The 26,828-nt window shown below is 38.7% G+C and overlaps 1 protein-coding gene across 1 annotated transcript; it reads right to left on the reverse strand.

The window, feature by feature from the left end:
- Nucleotides 1–2,919: 2,919 nt before the first annotated feature.
- Nucleotides 2,920–18,349, reverse strand: rnd1b (Rho family GTPase 1b). The gene is made up of 5 exons (XM_041799610.1): nucleotides 18,120–18,349; nucleotides 17,532–17,619; nucleotides 6,798–6,907; nucleotides 6,274–6,408; nucleotides 2,920–5,798 (listed from the first exon to the last, which is right to left on the reverse strand). Exons 1-5 carry the CDS (start codon nucleotides 18,237–18,239, stop codon nucleotides 5,553–5,555), a joined length of 699 nt encoding a protein of 232 aa, XP_041655544.1. The 5' UTR covers nucleotides 18,240–18,349; the 3' UTR covers nucleotides 2,920–5,552.
- Between the last annotated feature and the right edge of the window lie 8,479 nt (nucleotides 18,350–26,828).

Genomic DNA, 26,828 nt, shown 5'->3' on the forward strand with positions numbered 1-26,828 from the left:
GGGACAACCCTGACGTGTCCCTCTATGAAGATGGAATGGGTCTGAGCAGCGACCATTAACAAGAATCTTGGTCATTGGTGATTTATATAAAATTTTCACCCAGTTGATAAATGTATCCCCTAAGTTAAATCTCTTCATTACATCAAATAGGTACTCCCATTCCATTACTGCAACTTGTTAACTTGAGTTATACAAGCTTAGTTCAATTGCTTGTAGGAAATGTGCAATTTCAAAGTAGGTCTGCAATTTTTGCTTCTCAGTATACAACCTTAAAAATCATTGTGGCTGAAATTCTACAAATCCACTACAGAGAGAACAACAACAGCATTTAGAGCCAATACCATTTTGATATCCCTCATTTCTAAAGCATAAAACTTGTTGTAATCAAAAACAGATAGACTTAAAATATTTAACTTTTTTATTAGATTAATCACTTAAATCATTAAATCAAGTATATTTACTTTAAAACATAACTGTGTAAAAACAACAAACTCAATTATCAATGCATAAATTCTTGTTTTTGTGAAGGAAATGTCGTTATGTAAAGTGAGTTTGAATGTATAATGGTCGGCCTTTTCAAGCTAAAAGCTAGCTAACAAACTAGGACTGAAAAAAACAAACTCTTGAGATATTTATTCCAATATATGATATGATGCATTATATTTCACTGTTTTGCGTCCCTTCAAGGGTTATTCTGTATATTTATTTTTCTGACTATTTTCAAACACATAAGTCAGATGCTAATGTCATAAAAATATGTGTTTTACCGTGATTTATGACCGGGAGCTTCAAAGTTCAAAATAGGAGTCGATAGGTGTTTTATCGAACCACACAAAACTAACAAACCATTTCTTTCAAAAGATATTTGTTTTATTTAAACCTCCTTTGATTTTTTTTTTCTAAAGTGTCACTGTTTAAAGACGATAACAGTGGTTTTCGCAGTGTTGTTTTGTGAGTTTATACCAGCTTAGACAGCTTTAATTAATAAAAAACTTTTCTTACATCCAAACACTTGTTTTAAATAGCATTATAGTGTTAAAAGAGTGCCAAATGAGTCAATTCTCGCATTTCAGATGTTAACATTTAAACATTTTGGAAACTTAGTAAGAGTTAAGGGATAGAAATGACATTTCATCAGCCTCTCTTCTTACCCTGATGTGCCTATCACTCTTCTAGACTCGTCAGACCACATGACCTTCTTCCATTACTCCAGAATCCAATCTTTATGCTCCCTCCATTAGCCTCACTGATAAGTGGTTTTCTTAAGGCTACACAGCTGTTTAGTCCCAATCCCGTGAGTTCCCTTTGCATTGTGTGTGTGGAAATGCTCTTACCTACACTATTAAAGACTCTGTAAAGTGAAAATAGCTCTGTATTTAGGTTTGTTGTATGACAGGTCATTGTTTTACCAACCCACTGGTAAAATTTCAGTCCAATAAAACCACTCTAAGTTTATAAAATTAAGCTTCAAAATCATGAGAAATGAGACAGTAAAATTTTGCTACAGGATGGGGTAGGCATATCTATTGAATGAGCTGAAGCCACGCCCACTCGGGAGAAATGCAATCCTCTCAAATAAAAAAAATGCTCCAATCTGAATTGAGGAAAGCACTCACCATTCCAGGGTTTGTTTAAACAAACCAAACAGCTCTGGTGTGAAAGCGACCTAAATTTGTGTCATTTTTGGCACCAAGGTGGGGTGATAATCTCTTCACTGAGCTTGTCCTCTTCATGTGTGAGTAATTTTTGATGAGGAATATCACTCTGCTGTCTTTATTACTCACTGTATATCTTTGCAAGGGGATGTTTTTTTTTAAAGCTTTTTAAAGCAGGATTAATCTCAACATCCAAGACCACCCCACTGGCAGCCTGAACATGCCTTTAAAACAACTACAAAGAATCAATAACCTTGCTGATGGTCTTCTGATATTTTTAAGTCATATAGAGGTATCAGAAGTCATTTCAGTCTGTTTCATTGAAAGCTTAAAACTCGTCAGAGAAGCTTTAAGCAATACAATACAGGTACTTTCTATCTGGGTGGATGTTTATGCAGTGGCTATAAAAAACATTCACCCTCTTGGATGTTTTACCTTTTAATAATTTTTTTTCTGATCAATCATAGTTAGTATAATTTGGCTTTTTGAGAATGTCAAAGTGGAAACATTTCTTCAAAGTAAAATCGTATGCAGAGTCTCCCTTCTCAGCTGCTGAAGCTTCTAACTCAGAGGAGTCACAGGTGTCTAGGTGGCCTCTCTCCCTCTCTTTCTTGCCTGGTTACTCAGTTTGTGGGGACGGCCTGATCTAGGCAGATTTACACATGTGCTAAGTATATCCTTTCCTTTCTTTAGAATAGATTTGACTGAACTCTGGGGGATGTTCAGTACCTTTGAAATCTCTTGCATCCATCCTGACTCATACTTTTCCTTTACCCTTTGTCTTAGTTGCTTAGTGTGTTCTTTTGTCTTAATGGTGTAATAGTAGTCAGGAATACTGATTAATTTAGGACTGGACCTTCAAGATACAGGTGTCTTTATACTACAATCATTTGAGACACATTCATTGCAGTCAGGTGATCATCATTTCACTAATTATGAGACACTAAGCAGACACAATTACATATTTACATTTACATTACATATTTTTTATTCTATTGACATAATTTTGTTGATATCTGTTTTCAATTTGATATTAAAGAGATTTGTTTGTATTGTTTTGTCAAAAAAGCCAAATTATATTGACCATGATTGATTTATAAAATCAATTAAAGGGTAAAACATCCAAGGGCATGAATACTTTTTATACGCACTGATATTATTTTTACACACTAGATGCTTTTGTGTAATTAATCCTAGTTTGAATAAAGATTCATACAAGGGCAACAATTCAAGGGTGCCAGACAGGCAAGCTTTATTCATCACAGCAAAAATAAAAACAAAAAACAGAAACATAAAAAAAAACAAAAATCAAATTTTTTGAAAAATAGATTTTCAACAAATGTACATATAGACCAAAAGAAAGGCAAAAATAGCTACCAAATAAATATTCACATCAACCACAATATTTTCCAGTGACATCCATGAGGACGTCTTACAATGATTATAAAACAGGAGACGGTATGTACAATCATACAACTTCAATAGGACATGCTTAGGAGTTTGACTGCACCACTGTACCACACACCGACTACAACACAAAGGCTGCATATTAACTGACACGGTCCGTCTTCAGAAGGCATCAGATCCCCAACACAAAGTCAAAATATCGAGAAACAAGCCTGCCAATAAATGCATAACTGAAATGGATGCGAGTATGTCTGCTCATGAGCCACCCCTCTCAGTCCAAACAACCAACCCGTGAGCCTGTTTCTGTTTCCTACGCTGGATTGTTGCTAGGCGATGCCGAGGAATGTTGGTGTGTGACCCTGAACTGGAAGCCTTTGTGCAAATCACCACTTTAAGTTCCTACGACTTTCAGGGTCAGTCCACAGCTGCATAAAGACGCTACGACCATCAGAGAAAGAGATTTCCAAGACAACACTGGGACTTACATCATGCTTTGAAATACCGAGAAACAGGCAAAATTAAAAAAGAGAAATACACATTTACAAACAAAAATATACACAATGGAAAAATAGCTTACTTTTGACAGGGCCAGCCTGTGCATTTTGATTCTTTGTTCACTTTAGTCCCACGGTATTTGATTTTTTTTCCATACAGTAGCCCTTTTTGCAACATGATTGTTAGACTTTTGCAGGTTCTCTTGCGGATTTCTAATTTTCTCTGCTCCATTGACATTAGAAGTTCTTTTAAGTCCTACTGCCTTATTGTGATTGCACAATACTGACAGCAAAGTCTAGCATCTCCAACTCAAAGAGCGCTGATCCGTCTTACTCACAATCTACTCCTTCTCATGACTTCATTGGTTTCTATAATCCAGTTGCTACTTATACGAGGAGGAAAAAGAGGGGCAAACACATATAAGCAGCTTCTTTGTACAGCACAGATGGTTTGATGTCAACGGAGCACTTTAGCATGACGGATTTCACAAAGCTGAATCTTTATTGCCGCACAGGTTACCTTTGCATCACAAGCGCTTAAATCATTATTGCTTTATGGTTCGAAGCACAGAGATGGATGCTGCACACACATGTAACCATCAAGCCAAAGATTTAAGCTCAGAAAAGGGGTCTAATTTACACTTAGAATAGTAGCAGTAACCTACAGTAAGTGCTTCTTATTGGAGGTCAATGGATTCACATCAATGTCCCACACAAAAGCTCCAGTCGTCTTGGAAGAGTACAGTCAGGTTGAGGATGCTACATCGGGTCAAATGAGAGAAATCCACAGGCAGATTACAAAAGTCATAAATCAGTGACTTCTGGGAACATGGTATGAAAGGCATTTTTTCAGAACTGCATACCGTTTGGAAATTGTTGAAAACGCTCAACAATACAATGCTACAAATCCTTTTTCCAAAGAATGTTTGAAACTACGAGCCAGATTTTCACACTAGCAGTCAGCCAGACTAAAGTAGGCGTAATCCTATGCTTTTAAATATGCCTAATGAGACTGTGATAACCAGCTTCAGCTTCATAAAAAACACTGGACAGCTCGGCTTTGAGCTGCTTGTCTCTCTGCTCCTGGTCACAACTAGCATCTCTTCTCATCTATTCAAGTTTGACTTCTTCTTTGTCAAAACAGCATTTTAAAATAGACTCTACCTGTGACAGCAGAGGCAGTGGAAGCCCAACTAAACTTCCCTTTAAGTTTTTCCTCATTTCATTTTGCACACACTGAACCTCTTTAGCCTCCTCCACTTTCGTGGAGCATCACTGTGCAGAGCAACACAACCGTGCAGCAACAGTGCATGCAGGTTGAATTTACCTAGACTGCTGTCTGTCTGCACAGCACTCTGCGCTCACAGCTCTTATCCTTGTTCTCATCAGCTCTGAGACAATGAGAACTCTCTGCGTAAAAGCATCACTGTACTCTCCCTCTGCATCTCTGTACTCTCTTACACCTTAACAGGGACGCTGGCTACAAGCTATTTCACACCTTACTAAGAGGGATGTACAGGAATTTGCTCATTCCTGCCAGTTTCATGCTAGATATATTTTTGTATTTAGAAAAATATCTATTGAATTGTCTGAGAGGCATTTACATCACAAGATTAAACGTCACACGTTGCACATTTCCAATTTGGACAAAATCAACATGTGCCTAGAGATATTAAAATCAGACAGATGTAACACTGCTGTAGTTGCATACTGTTTACAGGTGAAAAAAATGACAGCTCCATGATCAAACCTCAACTCATATTGTTTGAAAGCAAGATTCAGTGGTGGTTAACAATGGATGTGCGCTAAAAGGTTCAGGAGCAAGTGGACAGCGAGGTGTCCACCTCTTCTGACAGGTGTTTGGTTTCTGGGGGGGTGAGGGAAGGATCCAGCAGGAAGCCCTGATAAAACCATCGTGCCCACCCCCCTTCCCCGAGACCAAAGAGGCAGGGGGCTTGGGGTTGCATGTGATGACTGTGACCCCCGAGGTCTCCACTCACATGACTGAGCAGCTCTTAGCCTTCTCCTTCTTGAAGGTGGAGGAGAGCAAATCAGACTTGCTGGGCAGGTGGAGGAGTCTTTTGGAGAGGCGGCGGGTGGGGCTGTTCTTGGGGAGGGGCTGCAGCTTGTTGATGCAGGCCATCGCTGCAGTTCGGAACACGCTGTGGATGCTTTTCTCTGAGGTGAACGCTGAGCACTCCAGGTAAGCCTCGGCTCCCAGCTGCTTGGCCATCGCAGAGCCCTGCAACACATGGAGCCATTAAGCTGCCGCTTTGAGGATCATAGGAACATTTTTAACTATTTTGTATTTGGACCAGAGTCACCACTGAGTGGAGCTCAGTGGAAAATGACCCTGCACTCTAATAAAGGTCCTGAGAAATTGTAACAGATGGCCTTTTTCCCCTTTTTTCTTCATTTATCTTGTTCTTCACAAAAAAAAATACTCCTACTAAGATTGTGTTACCAATTATAGTGGAACTTCAACTACATTTACTTTCAAGATTATTACATACAATTTTTAGAATAACAATTTATAATAATTTCAACCCAATTCTGTATGTCCTACTAGCCCTACAATTGATTGAATGAGCTAAGTGGTATATAAAATGAATGGATGGATTTATGTCTTTCTACTAGTGTATATCCCTAAAAGAAAAGTTTGATAATGGCACTAGTCAAGTGTTAAATAAACTACTTCATTACTTCTGTTGTCTCACCTGCTCATATGTTATGGGAGTCTGTTTCTGATTGGACAGCTCCATCAGCGTGCAAACATCTGTGCGTAGGTCAGTCTTGCAACCAATCAGGAGGATGCGTGTGCTTGGGCAGAAGTCAAGGATCTCGGTTTTCCACTGTGGACATAAAGAGACAATCAGTTCATCAGGTCTGATTTTTCATATATTGTTCACACAAAAATTCAAAATTCTGCCAGAAACTTTCAGCTTTTTGATTTTTTTGCCCTTTGTGGACAAAAAGATACTGTTTACATGTGGATCTCTGTTGTGAGAATTGGAAGTAAGGCAATGTTGGCAGGGTGAAATATTAGCTCCTTGGCAGTGTGTACAGCCATTATAAATCACTACAGTACCTTTTATAACTAGATGAAAACTCCTCACATGAAATTAAAATATATAATCTTACAGCAAACTTTCATGAAAAGCTGTTTAATTTTAACCAAAGGCACTGTCGAGTAAAAATGAAAGATAATTGTGACAACAAACTGACACGCTGAGGCCCTTACCTTCTTCAGACTGCCGTCCACAGTGTCTGGGCGACTGATGTCGAAACATAACAAAACTGCATCCGAGTCGCTGTAGCACAGGGGCCTCACATTGTCATAGTAGGGGGAACCTGTGGGACCAAAAAGGAGAGAACTGTTAGGATTAAAAGCACACATAGGAATCTCTTTTTTGTCATCAGTCGGTACGTTTACATGCAATTAATTATATAATCGCTATCTTAGTCGGACTAAAACTGTCATTTTAACATACATGTAAATACGTTAGTCTGACTGAAATCCCAATTAATAGAACATATCAAAGTTAGACTAACACACTTAGATAATGTTGTTGAAGATTGATTTACTTTCGTGTGTTTACATCTCAACTGGACCAGACTAGACGAAGCGTTCTGTGCACCCTACACAGTCTCAGCACTGGACTTTAAAGGTACTGTCTGTAATATTTAGCAGCCTATAGTGGAACAAACTTGGTAAAAATGGAGCATAATATTTATAAATATGTTGAAGTAGTGTTTAATCACCTGAATCTGTATTTCTATTTCTTTTTTTCATTAAGTTAGTATAAGCCTTTTCCATAATGAGGGTCCTCCTCCACTGCGTGTGCCATTTTGCACAGCCATGTTTCTATGGTACTACAAAGGAGACCTAATAGCAGTGAAGTCTATCACTGCTACCATCAGACGTGAGCAATGGGATCTTATATCTGACTGTAACATGTTCCTATATTCCCAATTTTACACAATGTACCTTTAATTTAACAGTATAAATGCTAAAGCTGAGGAGGAGTGACTTTGTTGTTTACTTCTGGAAATCATAACAAGCCAACACTATGGCTTTCATCTCATTTGTATCAAGAATAAAGCAAAGCACATGTAGGAAATGTACAGAGATGTAAAGTTTGTCCATGTTTTCAGTAGGTGGGCAGTTAGCTGGCTAAGTGTTTTACTTCATATATCAAATCAGCCAGCACATGATTTACAAGCCAGCTACACTAATGTCTGTCCTTTTTATAAACACAAGTCTGAAATCCCAGTCAAATGTTCTTTTTAAACTGTGATGAAGCCTCCTGCCACTAGTTGCTGCTGTAGCTACATTTGCTAACTTACCTTTGTTATAAAAAGATGTGATGTTTGATTTTGTTTAAAAGACAATGTGTAATATTTAGTGCTTAATGTTTCTGTTATAATAGGTCCGTTTTTTATACATAAAAACAGATGCTTGAGAGCTCAACAAAACTTTAGTGTCTTCCATAAAAAGAGCTTAAAGATACTTTTCATACCTAACGCTTATGGAGAAAAGTAAAGCCTTAAAACATGAGCATAATTGAAGATAATGAGCAGTCAGAACCGGCTGGCAGAGCTAGCTGCTAACTTTAGCTACACCTGACAGCATACCAGGCTCACATCATAGACCCACGGACACCACTGTGATAAATGTGACTGTTTTTAGGTATTTTCACATTTTCATTTCCTCTACAGACAGGCAGTTAATTGCAATTTAAATGGGCGTTTAGCTGAATAGGAAAACAGGCACTTGGGAAAATCCTTAGTTTTCACCATTAAATATGCAGCCATTAAGCTGCTTGCTAACTTGTTAGCGAGGTCAACAGGAAGATGGTCAACAGAAACTCACTGAAAGGGGACTTACTGCTATCTACCACAGCCAGACATGTTCCCATCAATAAACCAATAGCTCCTCTAACTGTGCGTATACATGGGGACATGGTTGATTCCTTAATCAAGCTATAACTGTAGCTCTACTCTACTGTCCATGTTAATGTACAGGGTGATGTCAGTCCAGACCCATCGGACCACAGGAAGTCAAATCAGATCAAGTTCTTGTCTGTGAGACACAGGTTTTACTAAAAAAACAGTCTTGTCCTTTAAACTGTTGGCATCTTCATATGAATAACATTGCAGGCCAAAAACTTGCATCTCCAATATCACCACTTCTAGGGAGTGAAAACAAAGCTGTATTCTTCAATGAATCTAACACTGAAGAGTCATATTTAGCATTTTTCTGACACTTTTTATTGCTTTGTAATTGGTATCTAAAGGGTATTCATTAGCACTCATATATATATATATATATATATATATATTTTTTTTTTTTTTTTTTAAATGGAGATACAAGTTTTTTTGCCTGACACCAGTGATATGCAGAGCTCCTACTTAAGAGTTTTCTTTCCTAATGTCTACAAGAGAGATGGCCTTTTGACAGTTTCAGACCTGAGTCCTACAATCATGCCATCATAAAATATATAAGTTATATTTTCTTTGCAGGTTTAAATCAGGATGTTTTGAACCAATGACTGCCACATTTTAAGTGGAGCTTGTTTCAGGAATTGAATCCTGTAGTCAAAGTAAAAAGTGTGACTGAGCAGCGGAGAGGAATGCATGGTGAGACCATCCAGCTGTAGGGATTATATGCCATCAACTTCTTTTCCCTCTGTCTGTCCCTCAAACTGCTCCTTCCCTGCTCCTCCATCCTCTGTTGGCGTTTCAGATGAAGAGAAGATGACAATTGAGCTTTAAATCCTCATTGATCTCCTCTTGCAGTAGATTACGCAAGTGGAAACGATGGGGCTGGGGGCAGGCAGACGCTCCCACTCATGCTCAGAATCCTTAAGTAAACCGCCCACCCCCCTCCCCCTCCCCAAAAAAAAAAAACCTCTGCTAGGCGCGCGATACCTCCAGTCCCCCCTGTTACCACAGCAACAGGCGAGGAATCCACCATCGACATCAGGCATTCCTCCCACCTCTCCATAAAGGCTTGCCTTAACTGCCAATCAATCATACTGCCCACCCATCCACCCACTGCTGGGGACATTCCTCTGCTCTGCCACCACCGTCACTCTCACACCCAATGACACACAAACACACTATTTAAATTTGGCAGCAGCCAGAGGTGAGCCCGATCTGTGTTGAGATGAAACAGAAGAGGAGCAGCTCAATGGGATTAACATGTTTACTTTAGGCTCTGTGCTAGTCTCAGAAGGGATTCAGCGTTCCTCTTATAGCTCCAGATAACAAAGGCAGAGTAATCACTCATTAGATATTACACAAGCATGGTAACTGATTTACAGCCTGGAAAACAATGTATCAGAGGAAAAACATATGAGGAGGCACACAAACATGGATGTGTGCATACAGATCAGTTTCATGAATACTTAATGATTTTCCACATTATCAAAGGGTAAAACTGAATTTGCCTGCTGCCGCGCGCTGAGTGGAATAACGACAAGCTGCGATGAAATTCCTTCAAGCTAAATGTCCCGAAGAAAGTAAACATTGCAGTGTAGGAACAAAGAGACATGCTTGTTGTGTTAAATCTGCCTTTGGATGGGAAAAAAAAACGATTTTGTTCCACTCTGAAATACAAATTCACCAAAACGTTCTGATTAAAGATAAGTTCCTACAACTACATTGTTACAACAATGGCAGACGTCGCTGCATTAAAAATGCAAATCAAATTATTTCCCTGGCACCTTTAGGGCTGGAGTAGAAAAGCTACGCTCATCTGGGAAACAACTTTGCAGACTGTGAAAACTGACATACATTGGAAAAAGAAGAATGAGCAGTTTGGATGATGAGCCTGTTTGTGTGTGGTGACTCTGAGGGATCTCACAGGAGAGATGGAGTCAAAGGCAGGGCGATCCATAAATCTTCTCAATCTCCCACGCGGGGTTATCACATGGCCGGGGAAACTGGGTGTGATTCTGCATTAAATGGCCCCTGATTTAAAATGCAGAAATCGATGGAGAGCTGCACAGGGGGTCCCTGATCCTTTGCAATTAAAGCTGACAAATTAGTTACCCTGCTACTCTTGGGATTGGATTGAGGGGACGTTTAGGATGTTTTTTTTCCCCACAGTGATCGATTTTTTTTCTGTCATTCTGGACGAATAATGCATGATTCAGTCTGCATATTTATCCTTTCTTCAAAGGGAATGAATGAAAAACTGATATGAATGTGTAAATATTAGATTTTCCAGCTCCACAGCATGCTGTTTGGGTATTGCAACAGCCTTGGAAAGACTCTCCTGACACTCCAGGACCCAGATTCTAATCCTGGAAGCAGAAACTATTTCCATTGTGGCTAGAAAGAAGCCTGTAGGAAGAGAGGAGGGAAAGCAGAAGTGAGAAAGATCACAAAGAGCCCTCCTGTGCCATTAATCCTTCACCCCCTGCAGTCTGATATCACAGAGCACAGTATCTGTCTCTTCTCTCCTCTTCTTCATTGCAGCAACTCAAAGAATGTCTCAGAGAGACAGATCAATGCACACGCAGAGCATAAGCATGCTCCCAATGTCTTCCTTCTTTTTCTAGCAGCATGCGCCTATGACAGATGGAGAGTTTCTGAAGTATGAAACACGGAAAAAAAAGATTCCTGCAGCTGAGCTCCACTCCATCCGTCTCAATGGTGCGATGCCCGGAGCTAAGTGTCGTGGTGGAAATGGGGCCAGAGCAGAAGTAGGCCTCACAGTGCAGGATGACAGGTTTGAGTTTGGGCGTACAGGTGAGGGAGGGGGGCTTTTTTTTGCAAGTGTATTTCTGTACTAAATCAACAGAGTGATAAGCCTGTCCTCATTAGCACACTCCTCTCCTACAGTGAGAATGCAGGGGTCAGACGGATTAATGATCAGGTGATGGTATGACTCACAGATTTGGGGATGAGAGCAGCCCGGCCCCTCCGCCCACACTGGGAGCTGTGCTGCTGCTACTGCCGCAGATGAGAACTACGGATTTCACATCCAGGCCCCCAAAAACACACTACATTGCGTCAGATGGTTGTTCCAGGGTTTCACATGCCAGAGCGGCTCAAAATCACAGTTTTAGACCCCCACAGGGAGCGAGAGGCCGCGTCTCTGCTCCTGAACATCACCACGTCTGAGCTGTTAACAAGCTTTAGCCTGTAACTCGACACCGTCAGAGCTGATCAGACTCTGCATTTTAAAGTCTAACGACAGATTTAAAACATTTGAACTTCAGCCTTGACGCGGACTGAATGAAAGTGATTTCTGAAGGCAACATTTGGAGAGTTTTACCTCAGAGACAGCAGCCGTTGCTACAAAGGCTTGGTACCAGCCAAGTTTACCTGAGCAGTAGAAATAGGTCTTTACTGATCTTCTTTAATGACCTGCACTTCATCAAGATTCTCTTTTACTATAATTTTCCTTCCAGTTACTGATTCTGTGAGACTGTTGTATCGATTCATATTTTTAAACTTTCTTGCATACAACATATAGTCTATATATATATATATATATATATATATCAACCACTCAGAATAAAAATGAAATAATTTGGTACAAATGTCAGTTTGACACATAGTACATACAGATTTTTCTAGTTTTCTTTCTTTTCTGTTTCATATCTGTGTTACAAAAATTACCACAAAATAATTCAGCTAGTTTTACATAGTATTGGTGAAAACTCTTATTACCTAGTGGTAAGTGTAATAACCTAGTGATTTCTCAAGACTGAGGCAGTAATTACCCTGTAATAAACTAGCATTTTAAGTTATAAAATGGAAATATAGTAATATTAATGAAGTACTTACTTAGCAATATTAAGTTAATTATCAAGCAATTCCTTGCAATGTTGTGGCGATTCTTTGGTGACTAGGTAGTACTCCACCCTAACCCTAACCTCAAGAAGACTGTGGCAATTCCCTGGTAATTTGGTGGCATTTTACCCTAACCCTTCAACCCTATTCCTCACAACATAGCTAAGTCTCCAACAACTAGATGGTATTTTAGTAATACCATCTAGTTATTTAGTAAATCATTTCTTAGAAATAAGATGATAATTTTCTGTCTAAGTTGCTTGATAATTCCCAGATGAATCCTTTTAGGATTAGGGGGTTAGTGTTAGGACTAGGGTAAAATACCACCTATAATTACCAGAGAATTCCCACAATACTACACTGAATTACATGAAAACTAACACATTATTACTAGGCAAATACTTCCTTAATATTATCATGTTATTACTTGGTAAAATACCAACCTAATAGAAGGTCATTACCACCTTATTCTTCAGAACTTGATAAGATACTTACCATGTATTACTATCCATTTACTTGGTAATTAGAGCCAGCTACAACAAAGTGCTACCAATTCTACATATCTAACACATTATTTAGCCTCAATCTACAACACACTCCCCATTTTTCCAAATATTTACCTGAAACCAATTGATTTTTAGCGCCTATGGTAAAACAAATATGAAAGCAACAGATTGTTGGGGTTGGCAAACTAAAATGGCAAAAATGGGTGGCACTCTGTCAGATAGCCTTAAATGTATTTTGAGTCAGCTGTAATAATACACTCAAATCAAGCTAATCACAAACTTGCTTTATAATGGGACTTTATAAGGTTTTTTTCTCACTTCTATGAAGAAGTAAGATTTAATTCAATTCAAGTATGAGCAAAGCTTTACTTTAAATTCTCTGAAAGTAAAATAGCAAAATCCCTGTTCCTTTTCTTTAATCAATAGTAATGCTTCAGTTATTAGGTTGTATAGTTTTCTATATTAGAAGTGATGATGGTAAGTGCTTCATTTTGAAATAAGGACAGCGAACAAGAGAAGAACAACACTACTAGTTAAAAAGGGTTGCAGTATATACTGTATGTGTCAGATAGATTTAAATTAATCCGGGCTCATATTGTTTTTAAATTATAAAGCATTTTACATCCCTACTTATTGATGTGATAGTTTACCTAGAAAAGTAAATTTAAGTAGGTTAATGATGGTTATGGTTTACATTATCCTTATAAATACCTAAACATGATTTTACACTATATTGTAATTGAAGATAGATACTGATGCTGGTCAACGTTTCTCTGACATTTGATGGATCAATAAACTATTTATAGGATGAAATAAAACCATCTTTCTGAATTGCATAAAAGAAATGTTAAACTTGAATCTTAGATCAAAACAATGCCTTTTAAATGTAAAAGTAACTGTATAGTTTTCATCATTTCTGCTATATAAATGCTTTTGTATGGACATATTTTTGATTTTTGTTATCTGTTGAATATGTACAGTTACATATTTTAACTTTATTCTATTCGTTATCTACTTTTTTATTCTGTTATTTTTCTGAACTGGGATCAGAGGACCTATTTTTGTTCTCCTCATGTGTCACATGTTGCAGAATGCCAATAAAGATCCTTGAATGCTCAAATCTTTCAATATTTAAGTTGCAGATTGAGGCCTAGCAAGCTCAAATGTCAGTATGAAAGACAAATGGAAATCCATTAATATGATTATTGTCTATTAACAGAGCCTCTTTTTTGTAAACAATAATCCACTTTACATCATTAGCTGAAATGGATGGTGGGCTCATTAAAAATCCCCCTCGTTCATCAATCATACACAGAATGATTATCGATTCAACATCCTCTTCAACAGAAAGGCTTTATCAGCAATACCATTCAACCTGAAATAAATTACTCACTTACAGCATAACAAGCTTCATTATTCACTTTACAACAAGCAGACACTTTTAGCAACCACCCCCCAGTCCACCTTATCCCCCACCCCCCAGTCACACATGCACACACACACCAACACCCACATGCCCACACACACACACACACACGTCCTGATCAGACGAGGCTGATGAAAGCTAGTGGATTGATTTTGGTCTGTAAATCCATGATGGAGCATGGAGGAAGGAGCCACGGATGAGGTCAGACCAATCGATGAGGGGGAGTCAGGATAATGAGGAGACCCTCTCTGAGTGGTGGGGCCTCGGCAACACAATTACTACAGTAGAAGAAGAACGAAGTATACAAACAGCCCCTGTGCATGCCATTTATCACAAGGAGGCTGACATACGAGACATCCATAGAAAATGACTGGGAGGAGGGAGGGAACAAGTTCTATTCTTAATGGAAACAATGAAACATACTGTCTTACATCTTTTGTCCGAGCTAAAATTACTCAAATCATTATTACTTGTTCTTTGACAACATTTTAACCCAGATTAATCCAACAACACAGCCTGGCCGCAGATTGTTCATCTGAAATGCTGTGGATCTCAGGACTTAAATACACACTAAAACAGAAATACAAACTAAAATTATCCAGAAAAAAAAACAAATTAAACTTCTGTTTAGGGCTGGGGTAAGGCTTAGGGTAACAGTTAGGATAAAAAAAGTTAAAAGTCAATGACCTGACATGCAAAAGCTTAGTACAAAATGTTTAATAAAGCAGAGTAAACAGAGTAGCTGAGTAGCTTGCATAGCTCTGTTTGCTCCATAAACTGCATAAACTACACAGATAATGTAGCTATGTAGCTAATGTAGCTAAAGCTAAGCTCACAAAGCAGCTACACTGGCTACATATCTACATTATCTGTTTAGCTAAATTAGCTTTAGCTACGTTTGCTATAGCTCACACTGCAAATTCTGACTAAGCTATTGATAATGGAACTACGCAGCTGAAGTAGCAAAAGCTAAGCTTACAAAGCAGCTATGTCAGCTATGTTGGTACATTATCTACGTAGTCATGTTAGCTTTAGTTACATTTGCTTAAGCTCACATTGATAAAGCTACATACAAAGCTTACCTACATTGGCTAATGCAGTGACATTATTTTTGTAGCTGGCATAGCTATGTTAGCTTTAGCTGAAGCTAATGAAGCTAAAGTGAGCTACAGTTCTTGCAACTACTTCTAAAACTGGTCTATACATAATTGAATCCCTGATTAGACCTCTGACCTTTTCTCCATTTTATTTATAAATGTTTCTCAGACTGCAGTGTCTGCTAAGTGGTTATTTTATTAATGTTACTGCCAGACTTTGTTCATGAATAAAATGAGGGTTTTTTTTTAAGTCAGTGGCACCAGTGTAGCTCAGTGGGTAGAGCAGGTGACCATAAGGCTATAGACCTCGATGCACTGTTAGTGGGATTGATTTCCCATCTCAGTGTATGTTTTTATTTACTGTCTCTCTTCAGCTGTCCTTTCAAAATAAAGGCAAAATTTCCATAAATAAATAAATAAATCTAAAACTGATAATATGTTGTGCTGGCAAATAACAGCATCTCTTTTCTGAGATGTACAGTGTCCCAGATGAACAGTCTATGAGAGCGGCTGTCAGAAATGTATGGTCTGCCGACAGACCCCTCTCTTTTAATCTGTTTACATGGCACTGCAATGGTACCACTGGGTTTGATTGTTGTTCCTAGTGATGCAAACTGATTGGAAACTAATGAAGCAAACGTTTTCGCATAAATAATGACGAGGACAAAAGAGAGATCAACAGAGGGAAGAAAAAATAGAGAGAAAGGAAGAAAGGAATCCTAATTATACACCACATGTATGATTTACAATCTGTTCTATATCACTGTCAAATTGATTGACTCCATATCATTAAACTATATTTAATTGTAAATTATAAATGTGTTCAGTATGTTTATGTATATAATCTATACTAATATACAATATCAATTATATTTTTATTACAGAAAAATTGTTGTAATAAATATCTTTTTTCTGTGCTGCTTTGGCAACACTACAACATATTTGTTGATGCCAATAAAATGTATCAGAACTGGAATTTAAAAGGAAATAAGACTGAAAGACAGTAAAGTAGAAGTAAATTAAAGATAAAAAGGAAAGAAAGAAAGAAAGAAAGAAAGAGTTAGCATCTTCTACTGAGTGGGTCAGTGAGTAGGGGTGGCCCACTGGTCCTATTCAGTCTTAATCCTCGGCATCATGCTGGCCTGGTGGGTGACCCGGAGCAGCATATGGAGGCGAATGCAGGTCAACAGAGTTTCTGAGCTGCCTCGTGCCTGTCTGCTCCAGAAAACCTTCCTGCTCAACAGGATGCTTCTCTGTGTGCCTGTCATCATTATCATCCTCCCTTGACACCGGGCCCACTTCTGCTGGCCAGACCAAAGGTCCACAGTCTGGGATTAAAGAGCAGGATTTGGTCTGGGGAGGGAATTACACTCACTTTTCCCCTCCTGTTTTTTATTTTTTTTAATGGGTCTGAAAAAATCAGTGAATACTGCATCATCTCATGCAAGTGGGTCTGTTACATAAAGGATTTGTTGTTCACAGACACGTATGACCCAGTGAGGATCATGCAGCACGTCTGTGTTTTGGGGGGTGGGGGGGGCATTCTGAATCAGGCATGAAAGGAATCAAACAGGTGCTGCAGACGCGTGCATGTGCACAATATCCAGGTCAGCTCACTAAGCAGCAGATCCCCATGGAGATCCATGGTGACACATTGACCCTGTTTCATGCTGAGTGTAGATGAACATATGATGCACAAAGTCAGCTATAAGAGCGAGTGAAGCGGAATAATCACTCCATCAGCCTAGTTTCCACTGAAACGCAGTAAACACAGAAATTAACTTGTAGATGTGCCAGTTTTAACCAAAAGTGTTATATAAGGCTACATTTAACATGAGATTTTGAGCTTAGGGGGACTGCAGTGCAACAAGTGTGCATTTTCTATGTCCTTGCATTAAAAAGAACAACACATTCAGCTAAAGCTATGCATGTTTCACTTCTCACCCCCTTAAAAAGAGGAGTATCCAGGCAGAAATTCCAGCTGCATCCATCCTTTCTGCACAGACAGACCCCTCATTACATTCACAGCACATTGCCTAATATCCCAGCCTCCTCCAGTGCTGCAGGCACAGCTTGCAAGCAATGATAGGCCAGACAGACAGACAGCTAGAGGGACAGACAGGTGATGATCAGTTTACCTGAAGTGTCCCACAGACTAAGCTCCACGCGCTGCTCCTCCAGCTCGAGGCAGGCTGTGTAGTTTTCAAACACCGTGGGCACGTAGGTCTGTGGGAGCAATTAGCAACATGGTGCCATTAGTGGGGAGGTGTCAGTCTGTCAGACAGTCACTCAGCTGCAGGTAATGCAATTTATCCGGATAAACAGCGCGACATGAAAACAGACACTGAGGGGAGTCGATTAAATGATGACGTGAGTATTTTTAAAAATGTAAAAGGATTTTGAATCAATCAATCACATGCTGCAGTAGGAAACATACAGCACATGGTAACTAAATAAAGCGATTCAAAGCGTAGGGAAAATGGTCAAATTAAAAGGCTTATGCATCAAAGATATTACGGTAAATGCATATTATATAAAACAAGAGCAGAATACTGGGTGAAAATGCGCATGCAAACCGTGGCACTGCAACAGACGCAGAGATTTTTACCGCCGCCGCATTGAATCGTTGGACAAAAACTTAACACTCACAAACACAGCACACATGTACATGCATGCATTTAAAACTCTTTTAAATCCTCACAAACATGAGCTGGATTTGAGCATACCTCTGGATAGCAATCCTTCGCCAACACTTGCAACATCGCCGTTTTTCCGCATTGAACGTCTCCCACAAGCACCAGTTTACATCTCACCACCAGCGGCTGTGTATTCCTCCTCTCCTTCATGGTGTCAGCAGTAATGTTCCAGTAATCTCCTTAGTGTTTTAGAATAAAATGTCAAGCAGAAGCAGCAGAACAGCCCCACAAATCGTCCCAGTGTGTGGATCGCCCGGACGTCTGGCTGCCTGTGGAAGCTCGCTGTGATCTGATTGAATTTGCCACTGCGGCTCTTTATACAGGCGAGCAGTAGCCAATCAGAGCGCTCCATTCCACAGGCTTTCTAACATCCCCTCTCTGCACTCAGAGATGTTCCCAGAGAGCAGGAACACGTTGTTTTGTTAAGGATGAGAGAACAGCTGCGTTTTAAGAGCAGATTTTATTAAGATGCAGAGAACACTGTGAGAGGATTAGACCTGCTTATTTATGATTTTAGGACAAATTGGAAGCAATAAGTGTTAAATTCAATTTAACGTGTTTTCATGGGATGTTTTAAGGCACTCTGTCTCTGCAGACTTGTGTTTTGTCACCTGTGGGTGCTGTCGCTTGGCCTGCTGTCAGTTGATTGATTAGATTGATTTGGCTGGCTGGATCAATGGCACACCACTGGCTGACAACAAAAGGGCTAATAGACCAATTCACAGAGGAATAATTAGATTTCTTTGAGCTGCACTTCAGTCAATATTAGCCAAATAACTTTACTCCTTTAGAATGAAACAGTGCGGAGCATGTTGGATAACTTCAGCAGTTTTAACCTCTTATAGCCTGTAAAAGAAAACCTGACAATGATAAAAGATAAAAAGCTAAAACAAACAAGAAGTGTAATCAAAATTAGAGTTTATTTTAACAACCTGCATATTACAAAACAACTTTATATTCATATATTCTATAATCAAACATTGATCCCATTCCATTTACTATTCTATTTAGTGATATACTACTGTATACTACACATATAACAGTAGTAGTATAATGGTCACATATTATAGTATACTACTACTACTCTAGGAAACAAATATTTATTATCTAACAAATCTTCTTCATATGTGATGGCAAAAGAAAAGACAATCTGAACTTTACTGTAAACTCTGTTACTTTTTTTTTTAGCTTAAACTGCATCATACACACGTTCAGTGCTTTTCCCCAATGAAGATAGACTTAGATCCATCTGTGACGGACAGAATGGTCTGCCGCCATAGAGATTCTCTGTTTTTAACCCTGCTCACCCCTGTATTACCTCTTTCACATGTAGGTAAAGCCTAGAGTGAGGAACCAGCTGTACTAATGTGTGCCCTTGTAGGTCTGCATGCATGTGCCTTCTTTGACCATACGTAGGTTAAATGATTTGCATTTGTAAGGCTTTACTAAATCTGCTTCCATCATACTTGTGTGATCTCATTTATGTGAAAAGTTCTGGAAGCTACAGTCTTCACTCTGTGACGCAGTCACTGTAGCTCTCTGTTCCCAAAGTCCGTCTTGCAATGGGTAAATGGAGTTTCAGGTAAGCTGCTCCTGCAGCCTGGGATTGGCATCAGAAGACCTTATTTCTTTATGAGCTGGTCTCTTTAAATCATTTTAAAGGTGGATTAAAGGCATTGGAGTATGATGTATCAGGTTGTAGATGTTTTAACTGATGACTTTATGCTCTATGACTCTGGATTTGGATTCTCCGTGATTGTAATCAGAGGGTCAAAAGTATTCACATTCATTACTCAGATAGAAGTATAGATACTAGGGTTTAAAAAGACTTCTGTAGAAGTTGAAGTATCAACTCAAGCTTTTTACTCAAGTAAAAGTATAAAAGTACTGGTTTCAAAACTACTTTAAGTATAAAAGTAAAAGTAATGTAAAGGGGAAAAAATTTCATTAAGGACAAAAGCTTAGGCCGCGCCACAGGGGCCAATTCCATTCTAAAATTCCATTCCATTCCACCATTCCAATCCATTATACTTTCCATTCTATTCTACCATTCCATTGTATTCCATTTTACCGTAGTGCACTACCCCACCTCCCCCCAAAAAACAGCACAGTCTCTCTTCTTTAGGGATCCAGCTTGGTCTGTGGCTTGTTCTTGCAGTGCGAGGCTGTGCTCACTGACACTGTACACAGTCAAACATTTCCTCAGCTGTGGATCAATCACAGTGCTTAGGTATTCTCTATGTAGAAGTATTTTGTTGAGCACTATTCTTGACTGTTATTTTTCCAATTGAAAAACCTGTATTAGTATTCCTCACTTTCTCTTCCTGAGTTCCCGCTACATTCACTGCTCTATACTTTCCAAATAAAGGCAAAAAATCCTGGTACGCCAAGGGGTAAAATTCAAAACACAAGGTGTATACTGGCCTTATTAAAGCACTGGTAATGTATAACTTGTACATTTGTATGCGTTTCATACCATTTTACTACACAGTAATCCACAGATTAATCATTTTGACTTTAATTTGTGATGTGATGATATTTTGGGAACATTTTTAAGGGGCTTGGACCTTGCTGTTGAGGCCAGAGGTCAATCCAGAGGACTTATTTGAATAACCACAATCTATTTTCATGCTCTTTTATTCAATTTTGATCTATAATTTACATTCCAAATATACCTCTGAATAATTGATATTAGTTTTAGGCATACTTTGTATCTCTCATTTGATACACACTAATAATGGATGTATTTTATGCACCTTCTTTTGCCTTTTGGTAGCTAAAACCATTTAAGACTGTCATGCATACCTTAAAATTATTCCCATTTCACAGCCCCTTAACAAGCATTTAAACTGATAACAAATAATTTTATTTTATTTAAATAATAATAGAAATTTAATAATATTTCTATGTGAACCATCATATTTGATAAGATGGAATGTCTTCTTACTGAATTGGAAATGCTGATGTTAGATCTGTGTGAAGACTCTGTCACTAAAATAATTTTGTAGGCCTACTCTTTATGTGAAGTGTCCTGAGATCACTTTTGTTATTATTTGTTTTATATTTTAAAATAAAGATGGATTGAATGGTTGAATAGTGAGTTGGCAGTCTGACCTGTGCCAGCATAATCCCACCATGTTGTCACCCTCTGGGATTGTGTGAAGCCTCTGATAGGTGACCAAATTGACCGCCCACAGGGTCAAGTCAAAGGTCTGTCGTGACTCCCCTACAGACACAGAGATGTTAAGTTTCACACCCTGACGGTCATTACATTGTGGAAACAGAGTCTCATTGTTAGGAAAAGAAGAATTAAATGATAAAAGTCAATTAGTCTCCTTCCTCCCGTGTCTGCCAGTGTACTGGCTAATTTACTTACTGTTTCCAATCAGAGCCCTCTTTGTTTGCCCCAGTAGGTCAAAGCATTTAGCCTGTGTTCACACACAGCCCGTATCATTCATCCCACATGCTGGGATCTGTCTGTGTTTTACAGCTCAATGTGTCTAGTTGTCATCAAACACTGCTCTGATTGTGGGGGTTGTGTCTGCATGCTGCAGAAAAAATATTTACTGTTGCTGTTGGCTTTTTATTTAATCAAACAACAACATTTGAACAAGTGCAGATTTAAGTATCCATCCATTATCCATACTCCCCCTTATCTAATGTGGGGTCGTCGGGGGGACTGGCAGTATAGAGTCACCAATAAACCAAATAAGCTTGTGTTTAGAGAGGAAGCTACTTGCAGGGAGCCCACATAAACATGAAGAGAACATGCAAACACCCCACTGAAAGGCCTTTTCTGATGAGAAGCCCAGCCAAGAACTTTCTTGCTGTGTGACAGTGCTAACCACTGCACCACTGTGCAGAAAGGTTTTCTCTTACCTATTTAGCCCCTCAATGAATGGTGTCTTTTTTTTTAAAAGCAGATATCACATGTTCAAAATTTGTGTGTCTTTAAACCGTGTTCACACAGCCCAACATGTTTCTCAGAGAATCAGGAGGAGCCGTGCACTGAGCTAACCTGACACACCAGACTGACTGTTTCATACAGCCATTGCATGGATACATTTCACACTCATCTGGGAAACTTTCCATACAAAGCGTTTGAGTATGGCAGGACTTTTAAAAAACATCTTAAAAAGTGATTGGGTGGATGTTCTGTATGTCACATTCATGACAGGCTAATCAGAGCAACAAGACAAAGTGAGGTAGTAGACCTCACTACCTGCAGTAATTTATGAGAAGCAGAGCATGTCAGCGGCTTCAATTCATGCTGAAACCTGACGGGAGCCATGTTAAATACATCTCTGCCAGGACAAGCTTTCAGTGAGGCTCTTTGCTCATGCTGTAATAAAGAAATGTGGTCATGGTCTGATAAAACTACCACTATGGCTAATCCGAGTTAATCACACAAACAGCAGCCCTTTAAAATAATGACTCACACCAACAACCACCTACCAGTAACTCTTGCAATCTCATGTTGAAGCAGATCAGTAGAAGCAAAGCCTTCAGTGCTGATCTTTGCTCTTTATTTTATAAAGAAATGTGGTCCAGTTCTGATGAAACTGCTGCTGTATTAAAGCTACATCAGAGCCAATTATTACAGCAGCAGCAGCCATTGCTAACAGCTTCCAGTAACACGAAACCCCACCCATAGCTACCACCTCATTCTCCTCAAAAGATGCTGATTGGTCAGAACCATTTCTGGGTCAGGCACACAGACTGGAAGATTGTAGACTGGAGCTTTGCAAGATGGATTTGCCTGAAGACAGACATTCTGTCCAGCAAATCCATCTGCTTTCTATCACTTAGATGCTACACTGTAAGAAAAGAAAAGCTGAAAAAAATGAGTGAAGTAAAAGCAGCCAGCAGCAAAATCATTATAAATTAAAGTATATATATATCAACTTGAACTGTTGATGCATGTTTTTTAATTTATAAGATCACACAGTTTCAAGTTTATTGAATGTCATAATTCAGGTATTTTCAGCTGGAGTAGAAGAGTAGATTTTAGCAATCTTATTAAGTTTGGAAAACTTCTGACAGCACTACACTTAAATTAAGTTGACATAATACATAAACCAGTAGCTACATTAACAGGTAACATTTTGTAGCTGATTTCTTTACTTTTTTTTCAGCTTTTCCTTTTTTTTAGCAGTGTTGGGTGTAAGGTGTTACAAAGTAATCCATTAGAGTACTCAGATTACTTAACAAGTATTAGTTTTACAATTTAAGTAATCCATTATTGGTTACATTTTCAAAAAAAAAAAATCCATTAATGAAAGAAAAAAAATCCCTAATTCCTTCTCCTTTGGCCATAACGAGCAGTTGGTTAAAGGGTAAGTTCCAAAAGTAACATTACCCAATGCTGTTTTTTAAAATTTCTATATGGTCAGTTTTAAATATTTTTAAAAAATGTATTTTAAGGTTAATCATGGAGATTTTAAAGACAGATGAAAAAAAAAATCCCAGACCTACTGAAAATTGCCTCAATTGGTAACCCCTAAATGAATCGATTTTCTTCAGCTCAAGTGAAAAAGTTGCATGAAGTTAACTTGTGTTGAACAGACTGAATCAATTGCTTGTTAGTAATGCAGCACTTTTTTGTAGTAGTTGGCAAGTTGGCTCATTACCTATCATCTAAACTAGCGTGTAATAAACCGGCCACACCAATAAAGACATTTAGCCACAGAGTACAGACATCATGACAACAGTTGAATACACATACTCTATGTAACTCTATGTACTTTTCAAACAGTGGGCTGTTAACCTTGCAGAGTTACAATTGCACAAAATCCACTATTGCTTTACCTCATCAGTCTTTGGCTTTTCACAACATCTTTGCAACAACAGTATGCTTTTTTATGACAGTGCAACTGCACTCAAAACACCATCATTGTCTGTGTCATACCACTAAATGTATTCAAACACTTTAAACTCTTCCTTACTGGTTGCTTGTGTGGTCATTAAAGAACATATGGAAGAGCCTACAAAGATTTTTTTGCATAATAATCAAATTTTTGTAGCACTCAGCTGGTTAGCAGTAAAAAGAAAAGGTAAACACAGAAAGTCAAAAACAGTTACACAGAAAAGTTTCTGACAATGAACTCTGTCTAACCCTTTAAAATCAACATCAACGCATTCACGAATGACTGCATAAGCACTGCAGGGCCTGTCTGATGGGATTCAGAGAGACAGGTGGCTGTGAATAATCATCAGGAATAAAGTGACACCTTCCAATATGGCTGATAGAAAAGGATGAGAAGGACGAGGCCATGGAGGACACCAAGGGGGGAGGATGAGCTGGCAGGATGAAGCACCGACACCTAAAAGCATCACACCTCCATTTATTTAGAGCCAGTAGTGGTAATTATCACCAACACAGTAACACCAGTCCACACAAGGCCCAAGGCAAACACATAAAAGCTGAGTCACTGACTTTTCACAAGATGCTCAGACGGTGAGAAACGTGAGACAGCCTTATCGGCCTTCCACAGTAATCGGCAGATGGTCCATGATATCTAACATGACTTTGAGATTTAAGATCTACACATGTAACAGTGATTTACACACGATAAGTTAGATTCACCACAGAGGAGATGGATGTTTTAGACTACCCAATCCATGCCATGAAGAATTACAAGTACGTGACAGATGGTGCATGATGACTTTCACGTTAAAACTGATTAAAGAGTCTTGGAGTATGTCACAGGATTATGACATCATGGCCTTGTTATCATATAAAATCAAAGTGAAGGCAGAGAAACATGCAAACTGAGCCAACGTGAAATCTCAGCCTAGCTTTTCTCTGGTGAGAATTATTCCAAACATTGCACAGATATTACTGTTGAACATTTTGCTCCAAACCCAAGTATATCTGCCTCAGCTCTGTCTAGAAGGTTTCTACAAAGTTCTCCTTTAACTGGGATGCAGGGATTTGTTCACATCCAGCCACAGGAGCATAGCAGAGGTCAGATGCTAAATGATAAAAGTCTGACATTACCAGCAAAATGGTTTTAGGTTGGCTCGCCCCCATTGTTCACAGATGTAACAATAAATGACACATGTTTTTGTTGCCAGCCACATTTTATGTTCCTTTTTTTTTAATATTCAAATTGTAAACTTACCATAAATTCCTACCCCACCCTTGTAATAAAACTTTAATTCTTTTTTTAGGTGGCAAAGTGAAAATTACATGTTGTATTATGATTTAGAAATGATAACACAATCTGGCAGCAGCTCCTAGATCTCAGACGCTCCTTCTTGCAGACCGTTGCTCTGAGATACTGTCTCTATCAGATTAGTGCATCGTATTTACAGTTGTAGATTATTTTGAATTCAGCTTCATTCATAAACAAAGTCTGGCAGTAACATTCATGAAATAATCACATTGCAAACATTATAAACAAATAAAAGAAAGAAAAAAGTTTGAGGTCTAACTCCCAGGAGTTAAAAAATGTAGAGACCCATTTAAGAAGTAGCAACGTGAACAGCGAATTGTTAGCATTAGCAATGAGAACTTAAACAAATACAGCTAAAGCTAATGCAGCTACATATCTTACATTTGCTTTCTTAGTATAGATATCCATTAGCTTCATGAGCTTTAGCTACACTATATTGCCAAAAGTTTTCACTCACCCATCCAAATAATCAAAATCAGGTGTTCCAATCACTTCCACGGCCACAGGTGAATAAAATCAAGCACCTAGGCATGCAGACTGTTTCTACAAACGTTTGTGAAAGAATGGGTCGCTCTCAGGAGCTCAGTGAATTCCAGCGTGGCACTGTGATAGGATGCCACCTGTGCAACAAGTCTTACCATAGATGCTGCTAAAGCGCCAGTTTTATCAGAACTTGACAACATTTCTTCGTTAAAAGAAGAGCAAAGAACAGCAGTGATTTGTTTTCTTTTCAAAAACGACAAAAGTCGTGCACTGATATGTCTATAGTCGCCATGGTTTGCGTTATACTGTTCTATATGGAGTTTATTCCTCGGTAGCTGTGCACTCTCTCCTCGGTAGAAGCTACGACATCACATGTTTTGTTGCTCTGATTGGCCCGTTAAGATGTGACCATCAGAACGTTGATCCAATTACCCTCTGAGTTTTTCAAAGGCTCTGCCCTTTCCCAAACACTGTATATCAAAGGTTTACCAGATGGATGTGTACATCTGGCTTGTCAGGTTAGCTTTTATTTATACTAAATTGAAAAAAAATGCAAATTTTAAATGAATGGAGAAAATAGCTGACATACTGATTTTTGTTCATGACAGTATTTGCCAAAGGCCGATGTTAAGATGTAGGTTGACAATCATTTTAAACCAACACATTTTTGCATGACTAGTCTTGGAAACAACAGTGCATGCGCAAAAGCAAAATTTATGTCACTTACATTAACAGTTTGATCATCTCTGCACCATATATATTGTGCACCCTTCTCTTTTGCTGTTCTTGCTCTTTACTGCTGCTTAACACTGAACACTTTTCTGTTGTGAGGTAATAAAGGTTCAAAGTAAAATCAAAGCCCTTTTGATTATTTTTTTATGATAAAATAAAAGTCTGAATGGAGAAAAAATGTATTTTAAAACAGCTGTTTGCTCAGCCTGAGCAGGATAACTTTGATCATCATGAGGCATCCTGAAGATACAGAAATGCCGTTACTGCCCTCTACTGGTGACATAAAATAAAAACACCACAAATAGAAGGGTATGTTACTTAAATGTGTTTTATTCACCCCCTCTTT

This window comes from Cheilinus undulatus, linkage group 11 (assembly GCF_018320785.1).
Source record: "Cheilinus undulatus linkage group 11, ASM1832078v1, whole genome shotgun sequence".
In the NCBI taxonomy this organism is placed as follows: Eukaryota; Metazoa; Chordata; class Actinopteri; order Labriformes; family Labridae; genus Cheilinus; species Cheilinus undulatus.